Source organism: Tigriopus californicus, chromosome 4 (genome assembly GCF_007210705.1).
Source record: "Tigriopus californicus strain San Diego chromosome 4, Tcal_SD_v2.1, whole genome shotgun sequence".
Taxonomy (NCBI): domain Eukaryota; kingdom Metazoa; phylum Arthropoda; class Copepoda; order Harpacticoida; family Harpacticidae; genus Tigriopus; species Tigriopus californicus.
The window spans coordinates 10,780,591-10,802,957 of record NC_081443.1 but is presented as its reverse complement, the minus strand read 5'-3'; the positions used below and the strand labels follow the sequence as shown (position 1 = coordinate 10,802,957).

Here is a 22,367-nt window from a genome sequence, read left to right as displayed (position 1 = left end):
AGAACAAATGTTTTGACCTCAAAATCAGGTGGGATTTTTTGGATGATTCGGGGAGATGGTGCTGCTTCACGCCGTAGAATATTGTGAAAGAATTGTTTAAGCTAGCAAAACATTAAACCAGGAGCCTTATGCATACAGCAAAAAATAGTTATTAAAACCGTTATATATCCCAAATTGTGAATGCAGTTTGTACTTAATGAAGTGTCCAAGGTGAACTGAAACACATTGAATCAGGAAGCAATGAACAAAAACTGGTCTAAAGTATTTTTTTCACAAACCTCCAACTTTAGATGCCTTGATATGTGGTGATTTTATACTTTACATGTTCAAATATCTTGCTTCTCAGTGTTTTCACTTTTAGTACTTAAAAATGTTGGTTGAAACCAACCTAAACACGGAGAGAATAAACGGAAGTTTGTTTGTCGAAACGGTTTCATAATCGCATTAAGGGGCATTTTTTGACATCTGAGCTTCAAACCGAACATGTTTGGTTTTGGTGACATATTCATGGATGTAACTTAAGACATTTTAGATACCATTCTTATTTTCAATCCATCTATAACCATTTTGCCTTTGAGTACATTGACATAAAATCAAAAGAAAATTGAATTGACCGCTTTCTTTTTAACACCCTCTTCAAGCTAGCAAATTTGCCTAATTATTTGAACCTTTTCAAACCAGTTTTGACCAATGGAAAGAAGGAGCAAGAAAGCATTTTTTTGAGCAAAGAAAAAGAAGCCAGAAGAAAGAATTGCGGTAGACACTTAGAATTTTGTTTTAAGTGTATTATGTACTTTTTTGACTTAAAATTGATCTTGTTCCCTTTTTGTACGATGGGTAACAGAATGAACCCATATCCAATTGTGATCTTGTTCTGGCAAATTTTTCTTTATCCGTACCGTGTTAGGTATCAAAATTCTTAAGAATAAAAACTCGTGTTCCTTCTTTCACAAATATCGAAGTCATTACTAGCAATGCTATGGAATTATGAAAGGGAATAATGGCACACACCTTATGATGTCAATACTGTATTTTACAAGCAATTAAGGAGTCATTGTGGAGCATGTCTATTTCGAATGGTCAGTGGGCGCCGTTTGAACGTTGGGGTTAAGGTGCTTCATAACAACCTCCTCCAACTTCTTCCGAGCTGCAATCTCCTCGGTGACCTTCTTCAGGACCTCGCCATTTTGACGTCGAAGAATGACCACCTGATCTCGAATGGCGTGCACCACGTCCGCCACGCTCCTGAAACCAACGTCAAACATCACATTAACCACGGGATTCGTGTACATACGTACGATTACAATAAAAGCTTCCAGGGCTAGAAACAGTAGATGACGAAATTAATCGGATACAAAAATGGTGCTCAAGTTCAAGCCATGAAATGGATTCGAAATGTAGTCATTGATCTAGAGTCACGATATATTTATTTGAACAAGAATTAGTTATCATTCTTGACCAATTCTCAAATGTTGAAATATGTACTAGATTTTATTAATATGCTCTGACAATATTTAGATGACAAAAACACTCCATTGGTCCCATAGATGCATCATGAATATGCTCTCCATATTCTTACAAACAAGTGTTGGAAAACGTATAAAGTAACCCTGACTATGAGAGAAATCAGTTTTCTGACACCGGAAACATTTTTGAAGTAAGTTATGCTGGGAGTGTTGGAGTAATTTTGTGATCAACTGTACTTTCCATGAAGCCCTAATGAGGATCCAAATGTTTATTATATTGAAGGTGGCTAATGTACCAAATAGAATGGTCGGAAGAGCCATTGAATGTCATCCAAACAGGTTCTTGAGTAGTTGTATATAGCGGTACAACTGAACTAAGATACTACGAGGTAAATGGCGTAGCTATACTACTTGAAGATGTTATGTCAAAACTTTGAGGACCTCTTAGGCCGAGTCTCCATCCAAAAACAAAAAGCAATGGATGTCAGGCTTTCTCCAAAGATAAAAATGTTCTCAGTGCTATTCATGGTTGTAGATGAGGCGTTTCATATTCAGACAGAGGTCGTATTGCTCTCTAATCAAAGGAACATTGTGCTCCTTTACCACTAATCAATGAATGGTGCTACTCAGAGACAAAGTTGCCTTCTGTATACAAATTAACTCTGTATAATTAGATTTCACTGAAAGTGAGCAACCAACGTGTGTAGATCATATTGATTGAACAAATTCGTAAAAAAATTGTTCTTTTGAAGCTCTGTTCATGTAACATGAGTTGTTCCTCCAGAAAGGTCCATTTACTACAGCAAAATTTATTGTACATAACACTCTTCACCATGTTCCCTAATAAGCTCTACAAACTCTTGAAGGTGATGTATCAACGAGCTTTTGTCCAATTTGATTCAATCTGGCCAATTGAGATGCCTTCCTCCTTCAATGACTTGCTTTCCTCGCCATGGCATCACATGTGTATTTATAGCCCAGTTGGATTATCCAATTAGACCAGAGATCCCTTTGAAGTTTGGTAAGACCATTGGTGTTCTCATTCCCATATAAAAACATAAGCGAAAGAGCCCATAATACCATTTTCTAAGGGCTGAATGAAGACGCTTCATTTCGAGACTGAGTTCTTTGAAGCTCTCGAACTTTCTAGATAACAAATATGAGGCTTCTTAGACAAAACACATCCTAGCTATGGAACTAGAAGCTGATGGCTAAAATTTGAAACAAGAAGCCTTGAATTCATTTTAGCTGAAACAAACGTGGATTTGTCCACTGAGAAAAATAGGTAATAGAGAGATTTCGTACTTTTCTTGAAGTCCACGGAGATGGTTGTTCTCAGCCTCAGGGATTATTTTGTCATCCTCGGCCAACAACACAGGCGACAGATCTGTTTGCACTGAAACAAGTTAGAGGAAACAGAGATATGAATATTCGTTAAGAAACAAGAAGAGGCTTTCCTTATCAGCCCCGAGAGATCCCTAGTTCCTGAACTCAAAATTCTGACCTTCAAGGGTTTCTTCCACGTGCCAATAATGTTTCATGAGGGCAGTACTGGAAGTTAAGTCACTCGAGTCTCTTGTGTCCCAATCAAGTCAATTTCAACTTTTATAACTTCATGTTCATATTTCAAGAAGGAAGCGATTCACAAACAAAGAGACAGAAGCATCAAAGCACATGGTTACAAAGAGCTTTCCAAGCGATTGCCTTTCTTCAACGGCACTCGTTGGACTTTGGGCTCTTAGTACGCGTACATACAAACTGCATCCTGTATGTACGTCTGTCCATACTCCCCAAGTAGCAACGAGACCTGAATCCAGGCCAATGATGCTGTTCTTATACAAATGGCATGAGAGGGTCGTGAAACGTTGTTTCAGCATTTCTTGGTGGTTTTCTTCACCGTGGTGGCCACCATGCCGCAACACCAATCTGAGGCCATGCCACTCTGACTGTGTGGACAATACTTGTTGTACTTTGACCCCGAGCTGGACTCATCATCCTGGACCTCCGTGCAAACACATTTAGGTTTCAGACTAGGCTTGCACGGAAGACAGCCCGAAGTGGTAAACAAAGCGGAATCACGTAATCCTCGGCCGGAACATCCGACTGGACAAGCCGAGGATTGGAGCAAGTGGCTGTCTTCATCATCACTGAGATGCATGTTCCGCCAGTCCTGACTGAATAGGCTGCCCATTTCGTCGTGATTCGAGCCCAAAAGGCCGGATATTTCGCGACTGGGCGCATCATATGTATTTATAGAGTCAACGACTGCCATGGGTGAAACAAACGAGTTAAACGGAAAAATGTTACCATATACAATCACAGGAGGAGGATAGCGGGAAAGTAGAGAGAACGAGATTCACATTAGTACACGGATCAATGGAGCCAAGGCCAAGAAAACATATGGAAAACTTATACAAGTCCTGTTGGTGTGTACTATGCCACCGCCAACCGAACTTTCAATATGTGTTGATCACATCGTCTTTGAAAGAAGCTCAACATCAGCATAATTTGTACACTTACTTGATCCGGCTTGAGTATGACGTTTCGTGTTGGAAGTGCAATACGCTTCAATAACCCTCAATATTTGCATATCTTCTTCGTACGTGGTATCGGCATTAGCTACGAGAAACAGTTCAATATATATATGCAGCATATATATACTACAGTCTTAAGATACTTAAGGATAGAGTAGTTTTACAAACTAACCTTTCTTCTTGACAGTTCTCTTGCCATCGGGTGCAATGTAGGATCGTGTGGGCGGGGCGGGGCGGAGACAACTCATCTTCCACATGTAGCCTTTGCCTCCCACATTGTGAGGTCGTTTACTTTGGGAAGCCGGGCTTTGTTGTTGGGAACCTCCGAAAGAGGATTTCTGAAAGGTCAAATTTCCGGCCATTAGTCGATAGAGGTAATGGGTAAACTCTTGAAGTTCGTGCTTGAGAATGAGGTTAAGTTAGTCTTTTAGGGTCTTTGTACTGTCGTATCTTGTGTTGGTGAGCAAATTAGGTTAGCAAAACATGTAACACATTGGGGCTGAAGGCTCAAAGGCAAGCGATAAGTCCAAGCACAAATTACGGCAGACAAAAACCCTGTGGACTAACCCATGTTCAATACAAATAAAGGCCAATGGGGTCCATATCCGATTGACTCCTACACCCAAGTCTCAAAAGGTCCATTGGATTCATAGGAGCTGTTATCAAACGATTCCTCAGAAAGACTGGGAAGTTCCACCTTCATCCACCAATGGGCGTAAAGACAGTTCTTGAACACCATTCTGGATTGCTTGACCGGTTTCTTATGCCTGGTCTCAAACTTATTGGGAGGTGGAACGACTCCCTGATCGGAGTCCACGGACATGGACCCATTTGAATCGGAATCAATAAAGGCGATATTGGCATATGTATGGTTCAAAAGCTCCAAGGATCGTTTCTTCTGCAACGGAACCCGACGTAGGCGCCACAAAATGTCATTGCCACCTGATGAGAAGTGCTCATATCTTTCTTCCTCGGACACCTGTTCGAAGCTATGCTCGGTGGATTCATTACTCAGCTCTTTGACTGTTAGCATTGCCAGGGCAGGGTGTCGGGTTTCATCCGGGAAAAGGTACGGATTGGAACGGGATTTCCCGGAAAATCGCTTGCAAATATCACCCAACCCCGAATCCGAAGAGGTATTGCTCGACTTCTCCAAATTGGGGGTGACGGAAGAAGCCATTGAGATCCGATTCAAGTCGACGGTGGTAGTGGCTTTGACATTGGACATCGGAGTTTCGACCTCAACCAGATGCAAATTCCGTTCCAATGAGACTCGGGAATTCCTCCTCGAGGGCATTGGGGTACTCTCCAGACTGGCAATCTTGGGTCTATCGGCCAATATCGGCTCAATTGCACATCTCCCAGCGTCCACACTCATCTGTCGGGTCATCGTGTTGCGTTTCAAGGCCTTGAGGCGGTCCGCCAAATTGCCGAATTCATCGTAGTCAACTAAAATGGGTGGACAAAATGGAATGTTCAGAGATTGTTCCGATGGAGTCTTGTCGATCCACTTGAAGGAGTTCACGGAGTCAGACTCCTCCCTAGATGAGATGGTGTATGTGATTCGGCGCATAGCGCAATCACTGTGGATCTGTCTCAAGGAACTCGGAGGAACCAATCGTGTGGATGGCGTGGTCATCATGGAGCGCCTTTGGATCTGCTCCTCGTCGTTTGGAAGCTGTCCCAATCGACTCCAATTCGCCTTTGTGAGATCCAACTGCTTCACGGGAGTGGACCCTCCGGAATTAGGCTGAGTTTCAAAGATTGAAGAGCCTCCCGAATCACTATCACCTACTGAGTTGTAATCGTTAACAGCCAAGAAGATTTCAGAAATGCTCGAGGCCGTGGATTGGCGTAAGAAGGGATTCAATTCATTCGGATATCCTTGATCTCGACCCGGTCGACAACTCACGATACATTCGACCTTATTACCCCGGGTTTGGACCCGGGGGCAATGGTTTTGTTGAATGAATCGCTCGACATGTTTTCGCTTGGTGTTGCGAGAGGAGAGCTCATGAATTTGAGCGATCGTTAAATGCTTGGATGCGATGGCTTGACGGATCCATTGAGTCAGAAGAGAATAGGGTGGTGATGAAGGAATAGGACTTACATGAGGAGGTGGAGTTGGGTAGGATTGCATCGACGAGGAAGACTTCCGAGCATGCTTGATTTGTGATTGAAGCAATTCCACCCAGAACTGCGAGTCAGGTTTGCTCTGGCAGACCACGAAGATGCGATCAATCATGGCTCCTGTGATCTCAAATGCGTTTTTGATGGTCTCCGTGTCCTCCAGGCGATTGACAGCTATTCCTGACAATGGAAGCTTTCCCTGTATCGAAAAATTAACATGATAAAAAGCTGTTTTGTATCACCAGGGGAAATGGGATCAACTTGTCTGCGTGAAGAGATTTTGCAAGCTTTTTTTTTAACAATTTTTGATTGTTTTTTTCCTTTCGAATCTTCCGTTTTAAATCTTGATACAGACCTGGTAAATAAAAGCCGACATTCGGGCGGAAACAGAGAGCAGAAGCAAATGCTCAGGAAAGAGGACAAAGTATCGATCCTTGTGCTCTTTTCCCACGGCCACGGATCCCATGTGGACAATATCGCCGAGATTGTGAATGCTCTCTCCTTCCCAATCGCGGATGGTACCAGTCAGAACTTCCAACTCCAGTTCTTTTTGTCTCCGGAGTTTGGCACATTCAGCCTGCAAAAGCGATTCGGTACACGTAAACCATAACATCTCATTGAATAGCGCCATTCCTAGTCAAACTCACTGTGATATCACTTTCTAGTCAACTATTTTATCAGTCTTGACCATTTTATTCTTTTATGGATCGTTTTTGTATATGGTATTTATACATTCAGTTTATACATTATACAATCTGACATAACCAAGAGACGCAATAAAGTTTTTTATTATTATTATTTTGTGCATGTAGAGATCGCGGACTTCTAGCGATATGGATGGAACTATCGCTTGAACCATTTATCTTATCCAAAATTAGCATTTAATATTATCAAAAGATCTTGCCAAATGAAATATCTTGGACAAATTTGTGCCCAAAACCTCCCTTTGGGTACTCAGGAGAGATAGTACAAGTTATTGGAGAGATATATACCCTTTTCACACCCAATCAATTTGTGCTCTTGCTCCTCGTACATTTCTTTATTTTCATTGTTATTTTGAACGTCAATTAGAATATATTTCCGTTGTACAAAGTTCGTTTTTACTTAAACCCGATTACTAATCGCGATCAAACGAGTTATGTAGTGATGACTACATAAAAAAATAGAATCCTGTCCTCCTCTCGGCAAGCCTTTAGGGATATATATTTGTAACAAAGCACTTCAAACTTAATTTTCATAAATTGATCCGGACTTTAATTCAGACGACCTGAGTTTCCAATTTTGCGAGAATATCATGAAAAGGGGATCAGAAGTACTCTGACCCAAACAAGCCCATTTGGCGGAAAACCCGATCATTGTCCATATTTCTAGGAGTCCATGATCAGCGCTAACTCTCAATCAAGTACTTAGATCTGGATTACATCCCACAAAACTGAAAGCAAAGGTTTTCTATTGCCCAAGCCTTACGTACTCTAAATTACACCCCTGTACCAAACCGTCAATGAAATTTGTGCAATGATTTGTGACTGCATTTTCGCTATTCTTGCGTATATCCTTCTGAATTTCATTTGTCGTACTAATTCTAGAACAAAGAGGTTAGTGTTTTCCTTTAATGAAGTGCATTTTTCTATACCTTGAATAAGTCTTTGCATGGTTCAAATGTGCCTAAAGAAGACTATTGGAAGCTTCATCTAGAAATTTCAAAGATTCCAAGGTTTGAGCAAGACAAAAAGCACCTTTTTTCAAGGCGAATTCTCCCGTTGCACTACAATCCCAAAAATATATAGGAGCTAAGAAAGTGGTGGTTATACACTTCTTCATACGGATTAGCCTTAAACCGAAATGGTCTGTAGAATTGACGGGCATCTTTTGTATCGTCTGACATGAATTTCTATCTTGTCTTCACAAGATTACACAAAGCTTTCACCAAGTGTCAAATTGCAAAGACATTATTGCTACTACAATTGGTAAGATTCGGAAAATATTCAGAAAAATTGAAATCTCAAAACCAAAATTCTTGAATCTCAAACAACAAAAATAACCTCAATGCCAAACTTACTGCCACGGATTTGTAGAAACCAATTGAACGCTGCGTGTCTCCCCGATCAGGATGGTCATCCTCAAAATGTTGTTCAATCTCCTGAGCCACACCCGGGTACTTCTCCAAGTGTCTGAAGGGCTTCGACAGGGCAGTAGTCAAGACCATCAATCCAGGTTGAGACGCTCCATAGGCTGGATGAAGAAAGACAAATAAAATAATATATGTTTATATATGTATATATCAGTCGACTCTTGCGAGTACGATTGTCTCCGATTAATGACTGTAACAAAATTTAATCCCGATGAAATTATGAAACACGGTTTGACTACCATTTTTCGACTATTGACTTTTTGTTTTCCGAATCAAACACTTGTTTTGATGTGATGCATTCATATTTGATAATAAAAAACTGCTTTTTGCCGGAAAATCGAGAAATAAAATGGCACTCAAAATTTATTAAACCTGCATGAAGATGCATAATGTACCCAATGTTTTCCCTCAACATGATTGCAGCCAACATATAACCGGTGATAAATGATTCAACGTTGTTATCGTTTTACGGCCTTGTGTCAAAATGTCTTCATACCGCTTATTAAATTCGGCTCAAAAAATATAAAAGAGTATAGCAGCTCTTTGGTAATGTTTCACACCTTGACCTTGAAAAATCACCTTGAACAAACATTTTCGCGATGAAATACACAAAATACCTCTAATTTAGNGCTTCGACAGGGCAGTAGTCAAGACCATCAATCCAGGTTGAGACGCTCCATAGGCTGGATGAAGAAAGACAAATAAAATAATATATATATATTTGTCGATTCTTGCGATTACTATTGTCTCCGATTAATGATTGTAACAAAATTTAATCCCGATGAAATTATGAACACGGCTCGACTACCATTTTTCTTCAATATTTCTTTTGTTTTCAGAATCAAACACTTCTATTGTTTTTTTTATGCGATAAATTCACATATATTCGATAAAAAATGTAAAAAAAAAGAATCGCTTTTTGCCGGACAACAGAGTAATAACATGGAATTCAAAATCTATTAAACCTGCCTGTAGATGCATTATGTACCCGATGCTTTCCCTCAACATGAGATACAGAGAACCGATAACCGGTGACCGGACGTTGTTATCATTTTACGGCCTTGTGTTAAAATGTCTTCATATCACTTATAAGATTCGGCTGAAACAGTTTAAAAGAGAACAGAAGCTCTTTGGTAATGTTTCACACCCTGACCTTGAAAAATCACCATGAACAAACATTTTCGCGATGGATGAAGTACACAGAAATACCTCTAATTTAGGATTCTGTTCTGCTCTTTCTCGATGAAAACCGCCTTCCCATCAAAAAACAATAACACACTATAACAGGATTTATCATCCATGGTAAAATGAAAATACACCAAGACTCGAATTACCTTCCATGAACTTATCAAGTTTCTCCCGATACTTTTCCAAAATGCAAACAGCGCGTGGATGACTTTGCCAGTATGTCCGATGAGCAGCCTTGACATTGGATCCATGTTGCAAGAAGATCTTGCCCAATTTCTGATCCCGGGGATCGAGCCGACTCGTCTCTTCAATGGCCAGATTCATGGACTTGTGCACATCTATGAGCTCCTCTAGATTGCCCACAAGCTGACGAAATTCATTGTCGGTTACCCTGAATAATAAGTAGTATGAAAAGGTGTTTTGAGATAACATGTGACAAGTGTGAATTATTGAGTAAAACATGAAGTTACTAGTGATAGCAATCGTTTTGATGGCTTCCAACCATTACTGTCATGGTGTTGTAGTAAAGGTGTGGCAAATCACGGATATTCATTTGGATGGCTATTATTCATCAACCAGTGGGCAACCCCAGAATTGGTGCCATTTTGACGCTGAAGATGGCAAGGCTTTGAATGCCTTGGGCGATTTCAATTGCGATTCTCCTTGGCCTTTGGTTAGCTCAGTGATCAAAGCCATGCAAGACATTGAACCTAATCCAGATTTTATTCTTTGGACGGGAGATTCTTCTCCGCATTTTTCAAAACCTCAGCCACCTTCAATGGAATATGTTCTTACCGTGGAACAGCGCCTGACTGACTTGCTCACGTCCCACTTTAATGGATCCAATACTCAAATTATTCCAGTATTAGGCAACCATGACACATCACCCGCAGGAAATTTTCCAGGTGAGAATCCGTTTTAAGTTATCTCAACATCTGTCATTCTTGATGACGTTTGCTTTCAGATAATAGTACCTTTTACAAGCAGTTTAGACAAGAAGGTCACTGGGACGCGATTCTCCCTTCGGAGGGTGCTAAAGTGGAGTTCCAAGAATGTGGATATTATCATTTTAAGGCACGGGGACTCACATTCGTGGTTCTGAACACCAATCTTTACTACAAAACCAAGTTCACTGAGACTGACCCATGTCGTCAATTGAAATGGCTCGAGGGGGTTCTTCAAGATCCGGATCTCGCTCCTCGGAGCGTAATTCTGTCTGCTCATGTGCCCCCGGGTAATGAATGATCATGAAACCAAATATCGATTATTATTTTTGTTTCTTTTAATGAAATCGAAGATTTTCAACTCTCTTCAAGGTTTCTTTGAAAGGTCAAGCACTGTGGCATTCTTCACAAACGCCTTACATGAGAACAAAATCAACGATTTGTATCTGGATGTCCTTATGCGATATTCCGACAAAATCATGATCCAATTGTATGGGCACACACATACTGATACATTCCGGTTATATTCCTCAAATGATCAAGTAAAGAGCATAGGTCTTATTGCTCCCTCTGTCACGCCATTAGTGACGAAATTTGGCGATGAATCAACCTCGGCCAATCCTGGAGTCCGATTGTACACCATTGACCTTGGTTTGGGTCGTGTCATGGATTACCATCAATACTATCTGGATTTGGAACACAACCATACCACGTGGTCTCTAGCTTACACATTTCGAAATGCTTACGGCACGCCCGACCTCACAATTAAGTCCCTGGAGACTTTGTTCCAAAACATGCAGACCAATGAGACTCTATTTCAATTGTATTACAAGCACAACACTCTCCTATACGACAACGGTAAGCGCGATTCCTAATTGCATAATAAAGTAAAACCTCTAGTTTAAAATGGCTTCCAGGTCCGTGTGATGGGGATTTATGTCGGCGTGCGCAATATTGTGGCATTTCGGATGCTTGGCTTACCACCCGATAAGATTGTTTGGCAGGAGCACCTAAAGCAAAGACGCCCCTGGTGGTAATTGTCAACTCTAAAAGTGGATTGGTCCTAACCATAACGCTCTTTTCTTGGACATTGATCACGGTGGTAGTGACAGCGATTGCGGTGTTATTGATCATTTACACCAAAGATTTGATCAAGGCTAGACGAGGGAAGTACACCCAACTTGGATGAATTTTAATGAGTCATTGATTCGATAAATACACATACGTATGTAACACTCAGCCTACAAAGCTATACCTAAGTGCGACGGAAATCCAGTTTCGTTATCTTTTCTCATCAGTGTGGAGTTCAAAATGAAGTTCAATAACAAGTCGTTGACAATATGTTGGCTCCTAACTTTCATATCTACCGTGAATGCATTGAAATTAAGAGTGCTGAAAATTCAAATGGCAGATGTAAAAGGGGCCGGGATGGATGGAGGGGTGTGGCGAGTCATGTTTCTAGGTGGTGGGCGATTTTCCATCGATGTTTGCTCTGGATCTAATCAGGTAAGACCCACAAGCCTTCCCCCCAAAATATCGCTTTAGATGCTGACAGGTTTTTGTCTCCAGGCCTGTTGCTCAATAAACCATTTGAATACCAAGGATGACAATTGGCAGAGAGGTGAAGTCAACTATTTTGTGGGATCTCAACTAGGCCCTTGTGCTGATTTTGACCTAGACCCATCTGGAGTCACATTGACCTTATGACATGAAGGCCCAGACGGAGGGCATGTGAGCTCCATGACCTTATCAGGTTCCTACCCATCAAGTTCCATTTATACATGTCTAATTGACAAAAAATTAGACGACGAAGAGTATTTTTCGACATGTTGTGAGAAAGCAGTACAAGATCTACCGAAAAATCATTGCAACGGACATCCAAGCTTCTGCGATCTCACCTATGATAAATTTACATTTCCTGGAGCTCATAATGCAGGAACTGGTCAGCACAGCAGTATTACAGATTGTGCCTTGCGGAATCATGACTTAAATATCCGGGAACAACTTGATTTTGGGCTGCGCTTTTTTGACTTTGACGTCATTTACAGGTAAAAGTAGAATATATTCCACCTGGCTTGAGTGATTGGGAATCATTCGTTTTACATTCCAGTCATAATCTAGCTAATTGTGACGGTCTTGAGAGTGGACATGGCAAAGTACCGGATTTGGGCTTGTACGTTTGCTTCGGCTCGGTTCGAGAAATATTTCGACAAGTGTCCGAATGGATGGTGGAACACCCCAGAGAAGTGGTCACCCTTTACTTTGGAGAACTTCAATACGAAACCGAAACATATGGTTATCTCCAAAGCGAAATCCTCAACCAGTTTGGCATGGAAGATTCCCTTGTGAAACTGAACACTCGTCACAAAACCCAAGGCGGATGGCCAACCTTGGGAGAAGCCATCGAAACCAATCAAAGAATCTTCGTTTTCATTCGATCCGAGCTGGTGCCTCCCAACATTCCAGGGATCATTCAAGAAGTTCAAGTCACCATCAGTAAACCTAATCTCGACGGTCCATCTGGGTCCGTCAAGATTCTCAGCACATTTAACTCAAGGTACATTCCTCAAGGCAAACAAAAAAAAGCAATTGCAGCATTTTCCTTATTCTAGGAGTATCGACGATAACTGTCACGCTGTGATCGACAACAACAAAGAAGCGTGCCCCGCGCAAAGCGAGTTAACAAAAGTGGCCGTATTTGGAACGTTCCTGAATTCGGGCTTGGACTGCATTTGGGAGATTGCAAGGAAGTGCAATCCAAGGGCAATGGAAGCCATTCAGGCCTGCCTTGAATTCAAAACGAACGTCAACTTTGTGCAGGTGGATTTCCCCAACTATCCAGCTCTTTCCTCCGTTCAACTCATTGATTACATCCATGAGTTGAACTTGGCTAAATTGACTTGAACGCCCTACAATCCACCAAAGAAAAGAAATCCCGACTGAAATGGTAAAACTCTATTTGTTTGGCAAAATTTCTAGTAAAGGTTGTCTTGGAATGCGCTAATTGTCCATGAGAAAGTTGAGGGGGGTCTCGCTAAAGTGCTTGATAATCTGACAGGGCTTGTCTTAGTATGTTGAGTGAGGGAAATGTCACTTACAGTTCTGATTTCCCCAATGGCGTCAAATACTTCTGGTGGAGGGTATCTAGGTCATGGACGAACTCGGATTCTTTGTCCATTAAGTCTTTGATCACTTGTTGTCGGTAATTCACAAGGGTGGCAGTCATATCCCCAGGCAAGAGCTTGGACGATGGAGCTTCATCTTCGTGTATTTCTTGAACGTAATTGGCCGGGAACCATCCAGTTTTCCCATTTAGGGTCCCTTCCCACCATCCTCCATCCACTTTTTGAGTGAGAGTGATCACATCTCCCTTCTTAAAATTCAGCTTGAAAGCCGAGAAAAAGTTCAATTGTCAATCTCATATAGACCCTGCAGGAGGTGGGTATGGCAATGTTAAACCTTACCTCGTCGTTATGTGATCCTTTGAAGGTATAAACGGCTTTGAGAAGAGTGCGTCCATTCGTCATGGTGGCCTCCTGTTGAGGAAAGGTACTGGACTTGGACCCTAAGAGGGGAAATGAAGAGTTTAATCACTGAAAGTTCCCAGATTGAGTCTAAGAAGAGCGTCTTCTATCTCCACAAATTTCTCTGTCCTTAAAGAGATCTTTCAAGAATGCAGCTCAAGATGATGAAGGCGAGACTTGGGCAAGATGCCAAATGTTCCGCCAGTGTCCACTGAAGGATGATCATGGCATGTAACGAGGGACAAAACACAGACTTCTCTGAGTAAGGTTCTTGCATTAAAGGTTCGTTTCAATCGATCTCAAGCTAGTCTTTCAGGAACAGGGATTTGAATATGCTCATTTTTACTTTGCTTGAGATAGACCTGATAGTGTTCTTGTAACAAACATGTTCCCTCCCTTATTTAGATGTCTCAAGTTACACTACAATTCAGAGGTGGTATGTAAACCCTTTCTATAGACTGATATTTGTCTGGCAAACGGACAGCTTTCGATCTTGGGCGGGTCATCTAATCTATCACCCTTTGCGTCAATCAATTGACCATAAAGGAAAATTTGGGCGTAGTCGGGTCTCATAGTAGTTTTTTTAAGTTTTTCAAGAAAAGAGAGTTTGAGGCCTGTTCCTTGACATATAAGTAATAGAAGAAATTTTGTAAATGTATAATGATATGCAAGAATTAGGATACCTTCTATCCCTTGAAACTTCGTTTGGAGTGAGATTTAACTGAAAGCCAAAACAAATTGTTATTTAGGAACAGCTGCCGAAATGTGTTGTCTGACGCAAAGGAAGCATTTGATTCACAAAACCTCTTCCGTGAACGATGGTAATTTCCGTTCCTGTTCGTTCCATTTAATCTCAGTCAAATAGTCATTGACTAACCATTTGACATTTTGCTTTTGATGAGCGCTTATGCGGCAATTCCGATTTTTTTAAAGATTAGAAGTAGAAAGACACTAACTTTTTGTTTATGGGAAATTGAAACTGGAGTGGCGTCATGGCAACACTGCATTTTTATAGGAGTTGACGGACTTTCATTCGATAAATGAGGGAAGATAAAAACGAAGCACCAAATTATGCAACAATTAAGCTTCATTCAAAGCCTTTGGAAAATCCATTTTGTAGAAGTAAATCCGAACACAATTGTTAAGATATAGTTTTTTGGAGTCCGCAATTCAGTAGAATTCATTCGTAGAGAGTGGAATGATAATTTTTGAAACATAAATCATTCATCCTTTTATGGTCGGAAAAATATTTTTTATGAAAATGCGATTACCGTTCATACTTGCAGCTCTTTATTATATAAAAGCGATCTTGTGTCTTTGAGGTGTTTCTTCCACAATGAGAAAGTCACGCTTTTGTCCCCAGCTTATTAGACAAGTTACAGTATCGTATTGGTCGGGCATCCGCTCCCATTTAGCGAATCCTAGGTTCGAAATGGGCAAAGGTGAGGTCTTTACCGAGGGTGAGGTAGTAATTAATGCTGGCTGTGACGAGGGAGCGGGAATATCCCTTAATTAGGACACCCATCCTCAGATGGTAGGCCGAGCGAGAGAGCTACCATCGGACTTTGTAACAAACAAAACGAACACTACTGATGGGGATCAAACAAAAAAAACACCGGAGGTTGCAACTAGGGCTACCAATTTACATTTTCAATTGCATACGGCATTACTAGCGGAATATCGAAAACCCGTTAGTTAATCACAAAAAGTAACCCTGAATTTTCTTCGATCAAACCAGGGTCAGCTTTTTGGTCAAGCCTAATATTCTACGATACCTTAGAAACGGCCAGTGCTTTGACTTTGCTAGCTTTCTGGCGATCCTGATTTTGACAAGTTGTTTGATCCCATCACTAACGAACAACTCCCTGAACATTTGGAACTCGAATTCTGAAGAAGAAAAAACACATGTTTTTACGGAATATTTTTTCATTTGATCCTTGACCCTCAACAAGGTCAAAAATATGCCTGACATTTTAGTGCCATTGCCAGCCCTTGCGGGGCGGGGCGTCTTTTTTCCTCTCTATTTTTTTTTAGATCTTTGAAATGGTTTTATTCTCTTGAGAGTTAAATATTAAGATCGATGGATATTTTTACATCAGAAATATTTTTTACCATGAGCAGACTGTCTGTAACTAATGGGAAGAATTGGACTTTAATGCACCGAAGTTTTCATGAACACGTAGTTCTACAGGTTCTGGTTAAGTATAACTTATCTTAAGGGACTTGAGGAAGAGACAGTGTACATTTATATTAAGGGAAAGGGTTGTAGCGTAGTTGGTTAACGAGCCACCGAGCTTTGCGCGGGTTCATGGGTTCGATCCCAGGTCTTCAATCAAAGAAAAATGAGGATAGAAATGAAGACATATTTCTCAAAATATTTGTAAAATATATCAAAGCCTTACCTCACAACAACGAACCCGACCCTTGAATGCTTTTTTATAACTTGCAAAGTATATTTTTGTACGTTCTTATTACGGTGGATATATATTTTTTTGCCATCGTATATCCAGAACATGGAATGACCTGCCTATTAGTCACAAAAGAATATTTTATTAGTATTTATTTTAAGGCCAGGGACGTAGGAACGGAGTAAATGAGTTAATCGATAGAAAATTGACCATTAAACCAATCTCAGGTCTCTGTAGAGTGGTCAATTTTAATGGAACCGACATAACATCATATATCTTGGTTTGACTGGACTCAACTTTCTCATGAGTAAAGACTTGTCGAACTGATTTGAGGCATTCATAACTCCAAAGTTTGATGTAAAACCTAACTAGTTCTTGAATGGTTTCAGCAACCCTCAACGATAAAGCTTCACCGTATCAATATCAAGGTCATACTCAAGATTAGTGCACCTCATCATGCATTCCAAGAACGTACGAGTCAGTTTAGCTTGGGATTACTTGAAGGTTGGGAAAATATATTTAGCCTTTGGGCCATCCTCAGATGGCCTGAAGGATTTTTGTTGCACCTCATCTTCCACCCAATTTTCGACTGAAAATTCCGTGGAACTTGGATGTTGTGTGTGAAAAGTAAAGTAGAGGTGAGGTAAAACGAATAACAAGTTACTTTCCTGCTGAAACAGGAGTTGTTCAAGCATTTACCGTTTTATGCTTTTTAGCTTGGAAAAATCTTGGTTTGGTTTGTTTTTGGTGTATAAGGCGGTATATGTGAACGAAAATTAATGTACTTGCCTTTATAAAAAAGATGCCAATTTTGAAAGTTGAAGTATTTGACATAAGCTTTGTTCCGCCTTCCTTTGTAAATTGTTTATTTCGTAGTTTGTGTGCCAGTTAGTCTTTAGGAGGGAAATTTTGAATTACAAGAAACATATTTGAATAGTATTCATTTAAAAAAAAGGCAAATATTTGACTGAGTATCCAAAAGAGGCGAATATCCTAGAAATATTTGAAATAAGAAGTTAAAGTTTTCCAAAAACTACGTTTTAGAAAACGTTCTTAATTAAAACTTGAAATAATAAACAGAAATAGAATTTCAGAATAATCGATTAACCGAACTAAACACGTCCTACTGATGAAGAACGTTATTCGCAATAATGACAAGCAATCTGCTTATTTTTAGCACCAAACAAACAACAAAAAAAATGCGCCATTATTCTTGAATGTCAGAACTAGTTTTGAAAATCCTCAAAATTTGAAATAAGTTTTCTTAATTATTTACACTTCTGTTTTCTTTTCAAACACCTTTTTGGATATACTTAGATAAAATGGGATAAATGAAATAAATGAAGATTAAACACAAGCATGGTTGGTAGCCGATCAATTTAAAGTTAAACAAGGAAGTGAAATTGTGGCGCCAAAACAACAGTTTTGCAAATATTACTATTTTTTGGATAAAAACTCGGGAATATTAAAAAAATAGTTCTATTAATAGTAGTTTCATTCATGTACTAAATGGCTCTCGACTCTCCAGTCAAGACGAACAAAGTATATGGAGATTTCTGCTTCGGCGGTCAGCTGCGCATTTCTACTCTGTCCAATCGAAATTAGGCCAGTTTTTTTCTTCATAACAATAATTATGTAGGAGTCCAAAAACATCATATCTCAAATTTCAACATGACTGGGGCTTCCATCGACGAGTAAAGGACAATTAAGGCACGTACTGCTTTTTTACTAGCTTGTGTCATTCGGAGGAAAAATTGACGTGGTGACGCAGGTTCGTTTATTGTAACAATGAGTGTTGAACGCCCTTAATTGCCAACAAGTCTACAAAAATCATGTAATTGCTTTGAAAATTCACACCTAGGCTTCCAATTGTCACGAGCAAAGCTGGTTGTAAGATAAGCTAAAACCAGAAATAATGCTTTCTCCAAGAGCCTCAATAACCTCTTCCACGGACTTCTAGAGATATGGACTGCAAACGGAAGCAAAAATATCCTATCTCCTAAACCGCTCATCTTATTCCAAATAAGCACTTCATACGACCACAAGATCTTGTTAAAAAGATGAAATCAGCTAAGTTTGAGCTTTAACCTATGCTTAGGGAACTCAGGAGACATGTTCAAAGTTATGTATTAAGCACTACATAAAATTTGAATTTTCGGCCTGCTCAGCTACATAACCTTTTGATAACATAACTTTGAAACGATCGACTTTGTATGGAAATGATAAGAAATTGACCTACCGTTAATTGAAGAGATCTACGTTTCTTATTTTATTACTTTAATTCGAAAAGAGGCTCAGAGTGGCTATGAGCAAGAGCAGGACGATTTGCCGGGAAGCTCGTTCGCAGTCCATATTTCTAGAAGTCCGTGCCTCCTCGGATTTCAATACATTCAGATAGCAAAATATGCTCGGTTGGATTACTCTGTTTTCCTAACATGACGTCTACAATCGACATTATTAATTAACGACTGAAGGTTTTGAAGGTGGTTGAGGTTTTTGGATCTCCTTTGGTTCCTTAAATGAATAAAATGTAGGTTCAGGGAAAGGATCCTAACCATCATCGTCAGTTGATGTTCGTGTGCTGAATTACACAACACTTTGCGAATTGCTGAAAACGGTTCAGCATGGGTAGCAATGTCAAGGTTGCCATACGTATGTAATAGCCTTAGAACATATCAGTAGAAGAGAAAATGATTAGTTTATTCTCCCATGCATTACAAATTCTTCGAGTGAAGTAAACGAGTACTTTATCCTGCCTGTGGACTAGTTTCTGGTGCTAAGTGAAGCTCGAAATAAGAGGAAGCGAAGGCAAACTTTGCTCGAACTTGGGGAATTCCGAGGAGCTCTTCTTCATCTAGTCCATCCCTGAGGCCACATTCGAAAGGCACAATGATGGTTGTGGTGTTTCAAATTTCATTTCACAGCTGATTGATGGTCTTGAATTCATCGAATAAAGTGGTGTTACGAATTTGCATCCTGTTGTGAGTCCAAAGTGATCCCTCTCAGTCTGCAAAATAAACTTCAGTACAATGCGAACGAAGCACGGATACAACTATTTCCTCCTTCGTGTATCCATCTATCTCGCGCACTCTTAAGTAAACCCAGACACGCATGGTCAAAATTGAAATTTACCTTGAAATATGAACGATGTAATTGAAGGTACCTTTTTGCAATCAGGGAACGAAGAGGTAGATGCTTGGTGTGGTCCGTTTATAATATTATCCTAAAAAAAAGTATAAAAGCGCCATACTGACCTCATCTATTTTTACAATTGCTTTGGTTCCTTGGACAGCCTGTCTTACGGTTGAAAAAAAAGACATTATTTCTTTGGTTTGTATCTACCCCACCCGTACCATCCGAAAGGTGTAAAAAGAGTATTGGTAAAAGAACATGAAATGAAATAAGCGTATGTTACAAGTGCAGTCAAGAAGTCACTTAGCCTGGCGGTAATTTGAGAACATTTTGGAACCTATGTTGGCTGATATACCGTGTAAGTTTTGTAGCAGTGGTACCTTCCCTCACCATCAACGGTAAAACCCAGCGTGCGAGAGATTCAAAGCGTGACACGATCCGTTGGAACCAAGTCTACTCACCAAGGGGGATCTAGGCGGGAAGGAGGAAAGAGAAACGTGCTGGAACTTGGAACAACCAATTGGTGGCTCAGTTGGAATGACGTCAAGAAACGTAAGCAAAGGTGTTTTTTCACTGAGCGGATCATCGCGATATGCGCCACATTTCTCTTGGCTAATCTGCGGTTTAAGTATGCAAGTGGTTGTCAATGGTATCGATGATTTTGACTGGTTCGATTATTCCGAAACAGTTTGAAAAATCCGTCAAGAAACCTCGTTGACGTTTGTTCCAAGATTTATTTATTTGAGTCGTACATACACTGACCTTTCTTCAAGATTCAGGGAAAATTAGCAATAAAATGTCGTCCCTCACTTAAATTGCAGAAATCATCATTCAGACATCATAATACTGCTGGGATTCCAATCCCAGTAGCGGTAAGGAAGTCTGGAAAAAAAGAGGACACAGTGAGAGTGTCAAAATCACCTGGTATTTGCAATCTGGGCCATTTTTTCCACATTTCTAGCTCAAGAACGGGCGTGTTTGGCAGATCTCTTGCGGTTGTAACTGCGGATTGGCAAATATAAGACTCTCAGCAAATCAATATCGGAACTGATGCGGATGAGGTTCCGTGACGGATGTTTTATCTTGTTCCGAAATTCGAGAACAAGCCAGAGTTTAAAACCAATCAATCTTATTTTAAAATATTCCATCCCTATTGAACAAGTACCTAACCTTACGTTAATTTTTATTTTGTTAAATCGTGAAGTCAAAGGGTATTTTGATCTTCTATATTCTTTTCCCATTGTCCTTTCATTTTTCTATGTTGCTCTTGGTTTCTACGCGGTTTTTATGGAGTGGTTATTTTTTTCTTCAGAATTGCCTTTTAGAACTTGTTTGTGTCAACACCAATTGACAAATTTCCTGTCTTTGCCAAAAAATCTCTAAAAGCACCCAAAGTTTTATTTTCTCTAACGTTATCTTTTAACTTCTTTAGCCATCTCATTACCAAAAGTCACAGACTTTGGATCGGTTATAATTTCTATTTTTTGGTTCGTTGTCCCCTCAATACCTCGACCAAATCACGCAATGGTTCTTTCTACTTCTAATGTGTTCGGTTTTGGATCTGTTGGCAATCGAATCTTCCACAATAACATGTTTCGATAAGGCGATTTTCAGTGCAAGTTTAAGAAAACGAGCATGTCTAGTTCGAGTCTAAAAATGTAGTTAGTATGTTACCACATGGTTCGCTCGAGGCTCACATTTTTTTACTAATGCTGTCAGACTGTATAATGCTCTCCCCGTTGAATCTCGAACTGTCCAAAAAATTAGCTCTTTCAAGTCCGCCAGCAATCAGTCGCTGCCCAATTATCCCCTGTGATATGTTGTTTCCATTTTCATGCACTAGTCACTAATCCAAGCCTGATATGTGTACCATGTACCAAAGATGACCTCACCTTAAAAGTACTTGTACTTACAAATACATTCAAAATCAAATCAAATCAATCTCGGGGTAGATTCAAGTTGAAAAAGAGTCTAGGGTGTTTGGTAGATATAAGCAAACTTTGCACTAACCACGTACGTGACAACAGACTTTACGACCTTCGTCATGATGCAATTCCGCCTTTCAAAGGGTAAAAGATGTTTCGTGTAAATGAGGTTTGGAAACCTCTCACCGTGATATAATTGAATTTCTCATTTTGTGAGATGCTCACATCTTAACGGTCAAAATGAGACTGTAAACCACCTCCGAGCACTTTTGGTTTGATCTCTCATGGTTCGTGGAAGCCAAGGGATGATTTGACCATTATTGTTGTATATAACAAACCCTTAAAGTATTCACAAATTGAAAGACCGCATCTGTTCATTAATGTACCGGTCCAAGATTGAAAAAAAAACTCAGATGCACTCAAAGTGCACCTGTCTTTCAGTTCAAGTATTATGTCTCTGCCAAGGATTTGCACATGCAATGATTGATTTTGTGAACGTGATATTCATGGTCAGTTTTCAACCCCTCTTGGCTAAATTTAGAATGGCGGGGACTCTCGGTGAAGATTTGAACGATCATGGGAATTTCATATGCTATGTGACATCGTGCTGAGAATGGATTTGCTTTGTTTTGGCGCAAGACTCCAAAGTCTTTACAGACCAGTCAAAATTCAGGAAGACAGAAAGGCAATTGTGCGTGACTGAATAATCCAAGTGGACTGTTGTGGATGACGATTATGAACCAACCCGCCAGTCAGCCAACTAACCAACCAAACAAACTGGCACTCGAAGATCCATCTTGAATGTGACTAATAAACTAGGATGACAAAACTTATTGGCACAGGCGACATTATTTACCGGTAATAACTCTTTCATCCAAGTCTAGTCAAAATCTACCACCATCGTTGAAATTAGCCATCTCACTAAGCCATGAGATTTTAGCTCGGGAGGGTCCGGCTAAATTCTATTTGTGCTAAATCGTTATTA

At 40.1% G+C, this 22,367-nt stretch overlaps 2 protein-coding genes and 1 long non-coding RNA gene across 9 annotated transcripts; 1 reads left to right on the top strand and 2 right to left on the bottom strand.

Annotated features, from left to right (window-relative positions):
• Nucleotides 1-1,012: 1,012 nt before the first annotated feature.
• Nucleotides 1,013-15,457, bottom strand: LOC131878702 (rho guanine nucleotide exchange factor 7-like). Of its 4 annotated transcripts, XM_059224788.1 has the most exons (11): nucleotides 15,373-15,457; nucleotides 13,858-13,958; nucleotides 13,492-13,778; nucleotides 9,596-9,840; nucleotides 8,190-8,362; nucleotides 6,486-6,707; nucleotides 6,111-6,329; nucleotides 4,173-4,338; nucleotides 3,987-4,085; nucleotides 2,772-2,862; nucleotides 1,013-1,245 (listed from the first exon to the last, which is right to left on the bottom strand). In XM_059224788.1, exons 1-11 carry the CDS (start codon nucleotides 15,440-15,442, stop codon nucleotides 1,068-1,070), a joined length of 1,851 nt encoding a protein of 616 aa, XP_059080771.1. In that variant the 5' UTR covers nucleotides 15,443-15,457; the 3' UTR covers nucleotides 1,013-1,067. The 4 variants fall into 4 exon arrangements, with proteins under 4 accessions (XP_059080771.1, XP_059080768.1, XP_059080769.1 ...); XM_059224785.1 differs by lacking the exons at nucleotides 1,013-1,245; nucleotides 2,772-2,862 and adding an exon at nucleotides 2,900-3,731; XM_059224786.1 differs by lacking the exons at nucleotides 1,013-1,245; nucleotides 2,772-2,862; nucleotides 15,373-15,457 and adding exons at nucleotides 2,900-3,731; nucleotides 15,189-15,210.
• On the top strand, nucleotides 9,853-22,129 carry LOC131878707 (acid sphingomyelinase-like phosphodiesterase 3b). 4 transcript variants are annotated; one of them, XR_009373057.1, is made up of 6 exons: nucleotides 9,853-10,354; nucleotides 10,414-10,683; nucleotides 10,766-11,251; nucleotides 11,311-11,618; nucleotides 11,692-11,899; nucleotides 11,963-12,136. XR_009373057.1 is itself a non-coding variant. In XM_059224807.1 (5 exons), exons 2-4 carry the CDS (start codon nucleotides 12,134-12,136, stop codon nucleotides 13,295-13,297), a joined length of 1,047 nt encoding a protein of 348 aa, XP_059080790.1. In that variant the 5' UTR covers nucleotides 11,381-11,899; nucleotides 11,963-12,133; the 3' UTR covers nucleotides 13,298-13,340; nucleotides 21,924-22,129. The 4 variants fall into 4 exon arrangements, 3 of the variants coding, with proteins under 3 accessions (XP_059080788.1, XP_059080790.1, XP_059080789.1); XM_059224807.1 differs by lacking the exons at nucleotides 9,853-10,354; nucleotides 10,414-10,683; nucleotides 10,766-11,251 and adding exons at nucleotides 12,504-12,950; nucleotides 13,006-13,340; nucleotides 21,924-22,129 and having other exon boundaries at nucleotides 11,381-11,899; nucleotides 11,963-12,441; XM_059224805.1 differs by lacking the exons at nucleotides 11,692-11,899; nucleotides 11,963-12,136 and having other exon boundaries at nucleotides 11,311-11,632.
• On the bottom strand, nucleotides 19,059-20,869 carry LOC131878718 (uncharacterized). Its single transcript, XR_009373062.1, has 4 exons — nucleotides 20,379-20,869; nucleotides 19,919-20,074; nucleotides 19,458-19,548; nucleotides 19,059-19,332 (listed from the first exon to the last, which is right to left on the bottom strand). It is a non-coding gene; the product is annotated as an uncharacterized LOC131878718 (long non-coding RNA).
• Nucleotides 22,130-22,367: the final 238 nt, after the last annotated feature.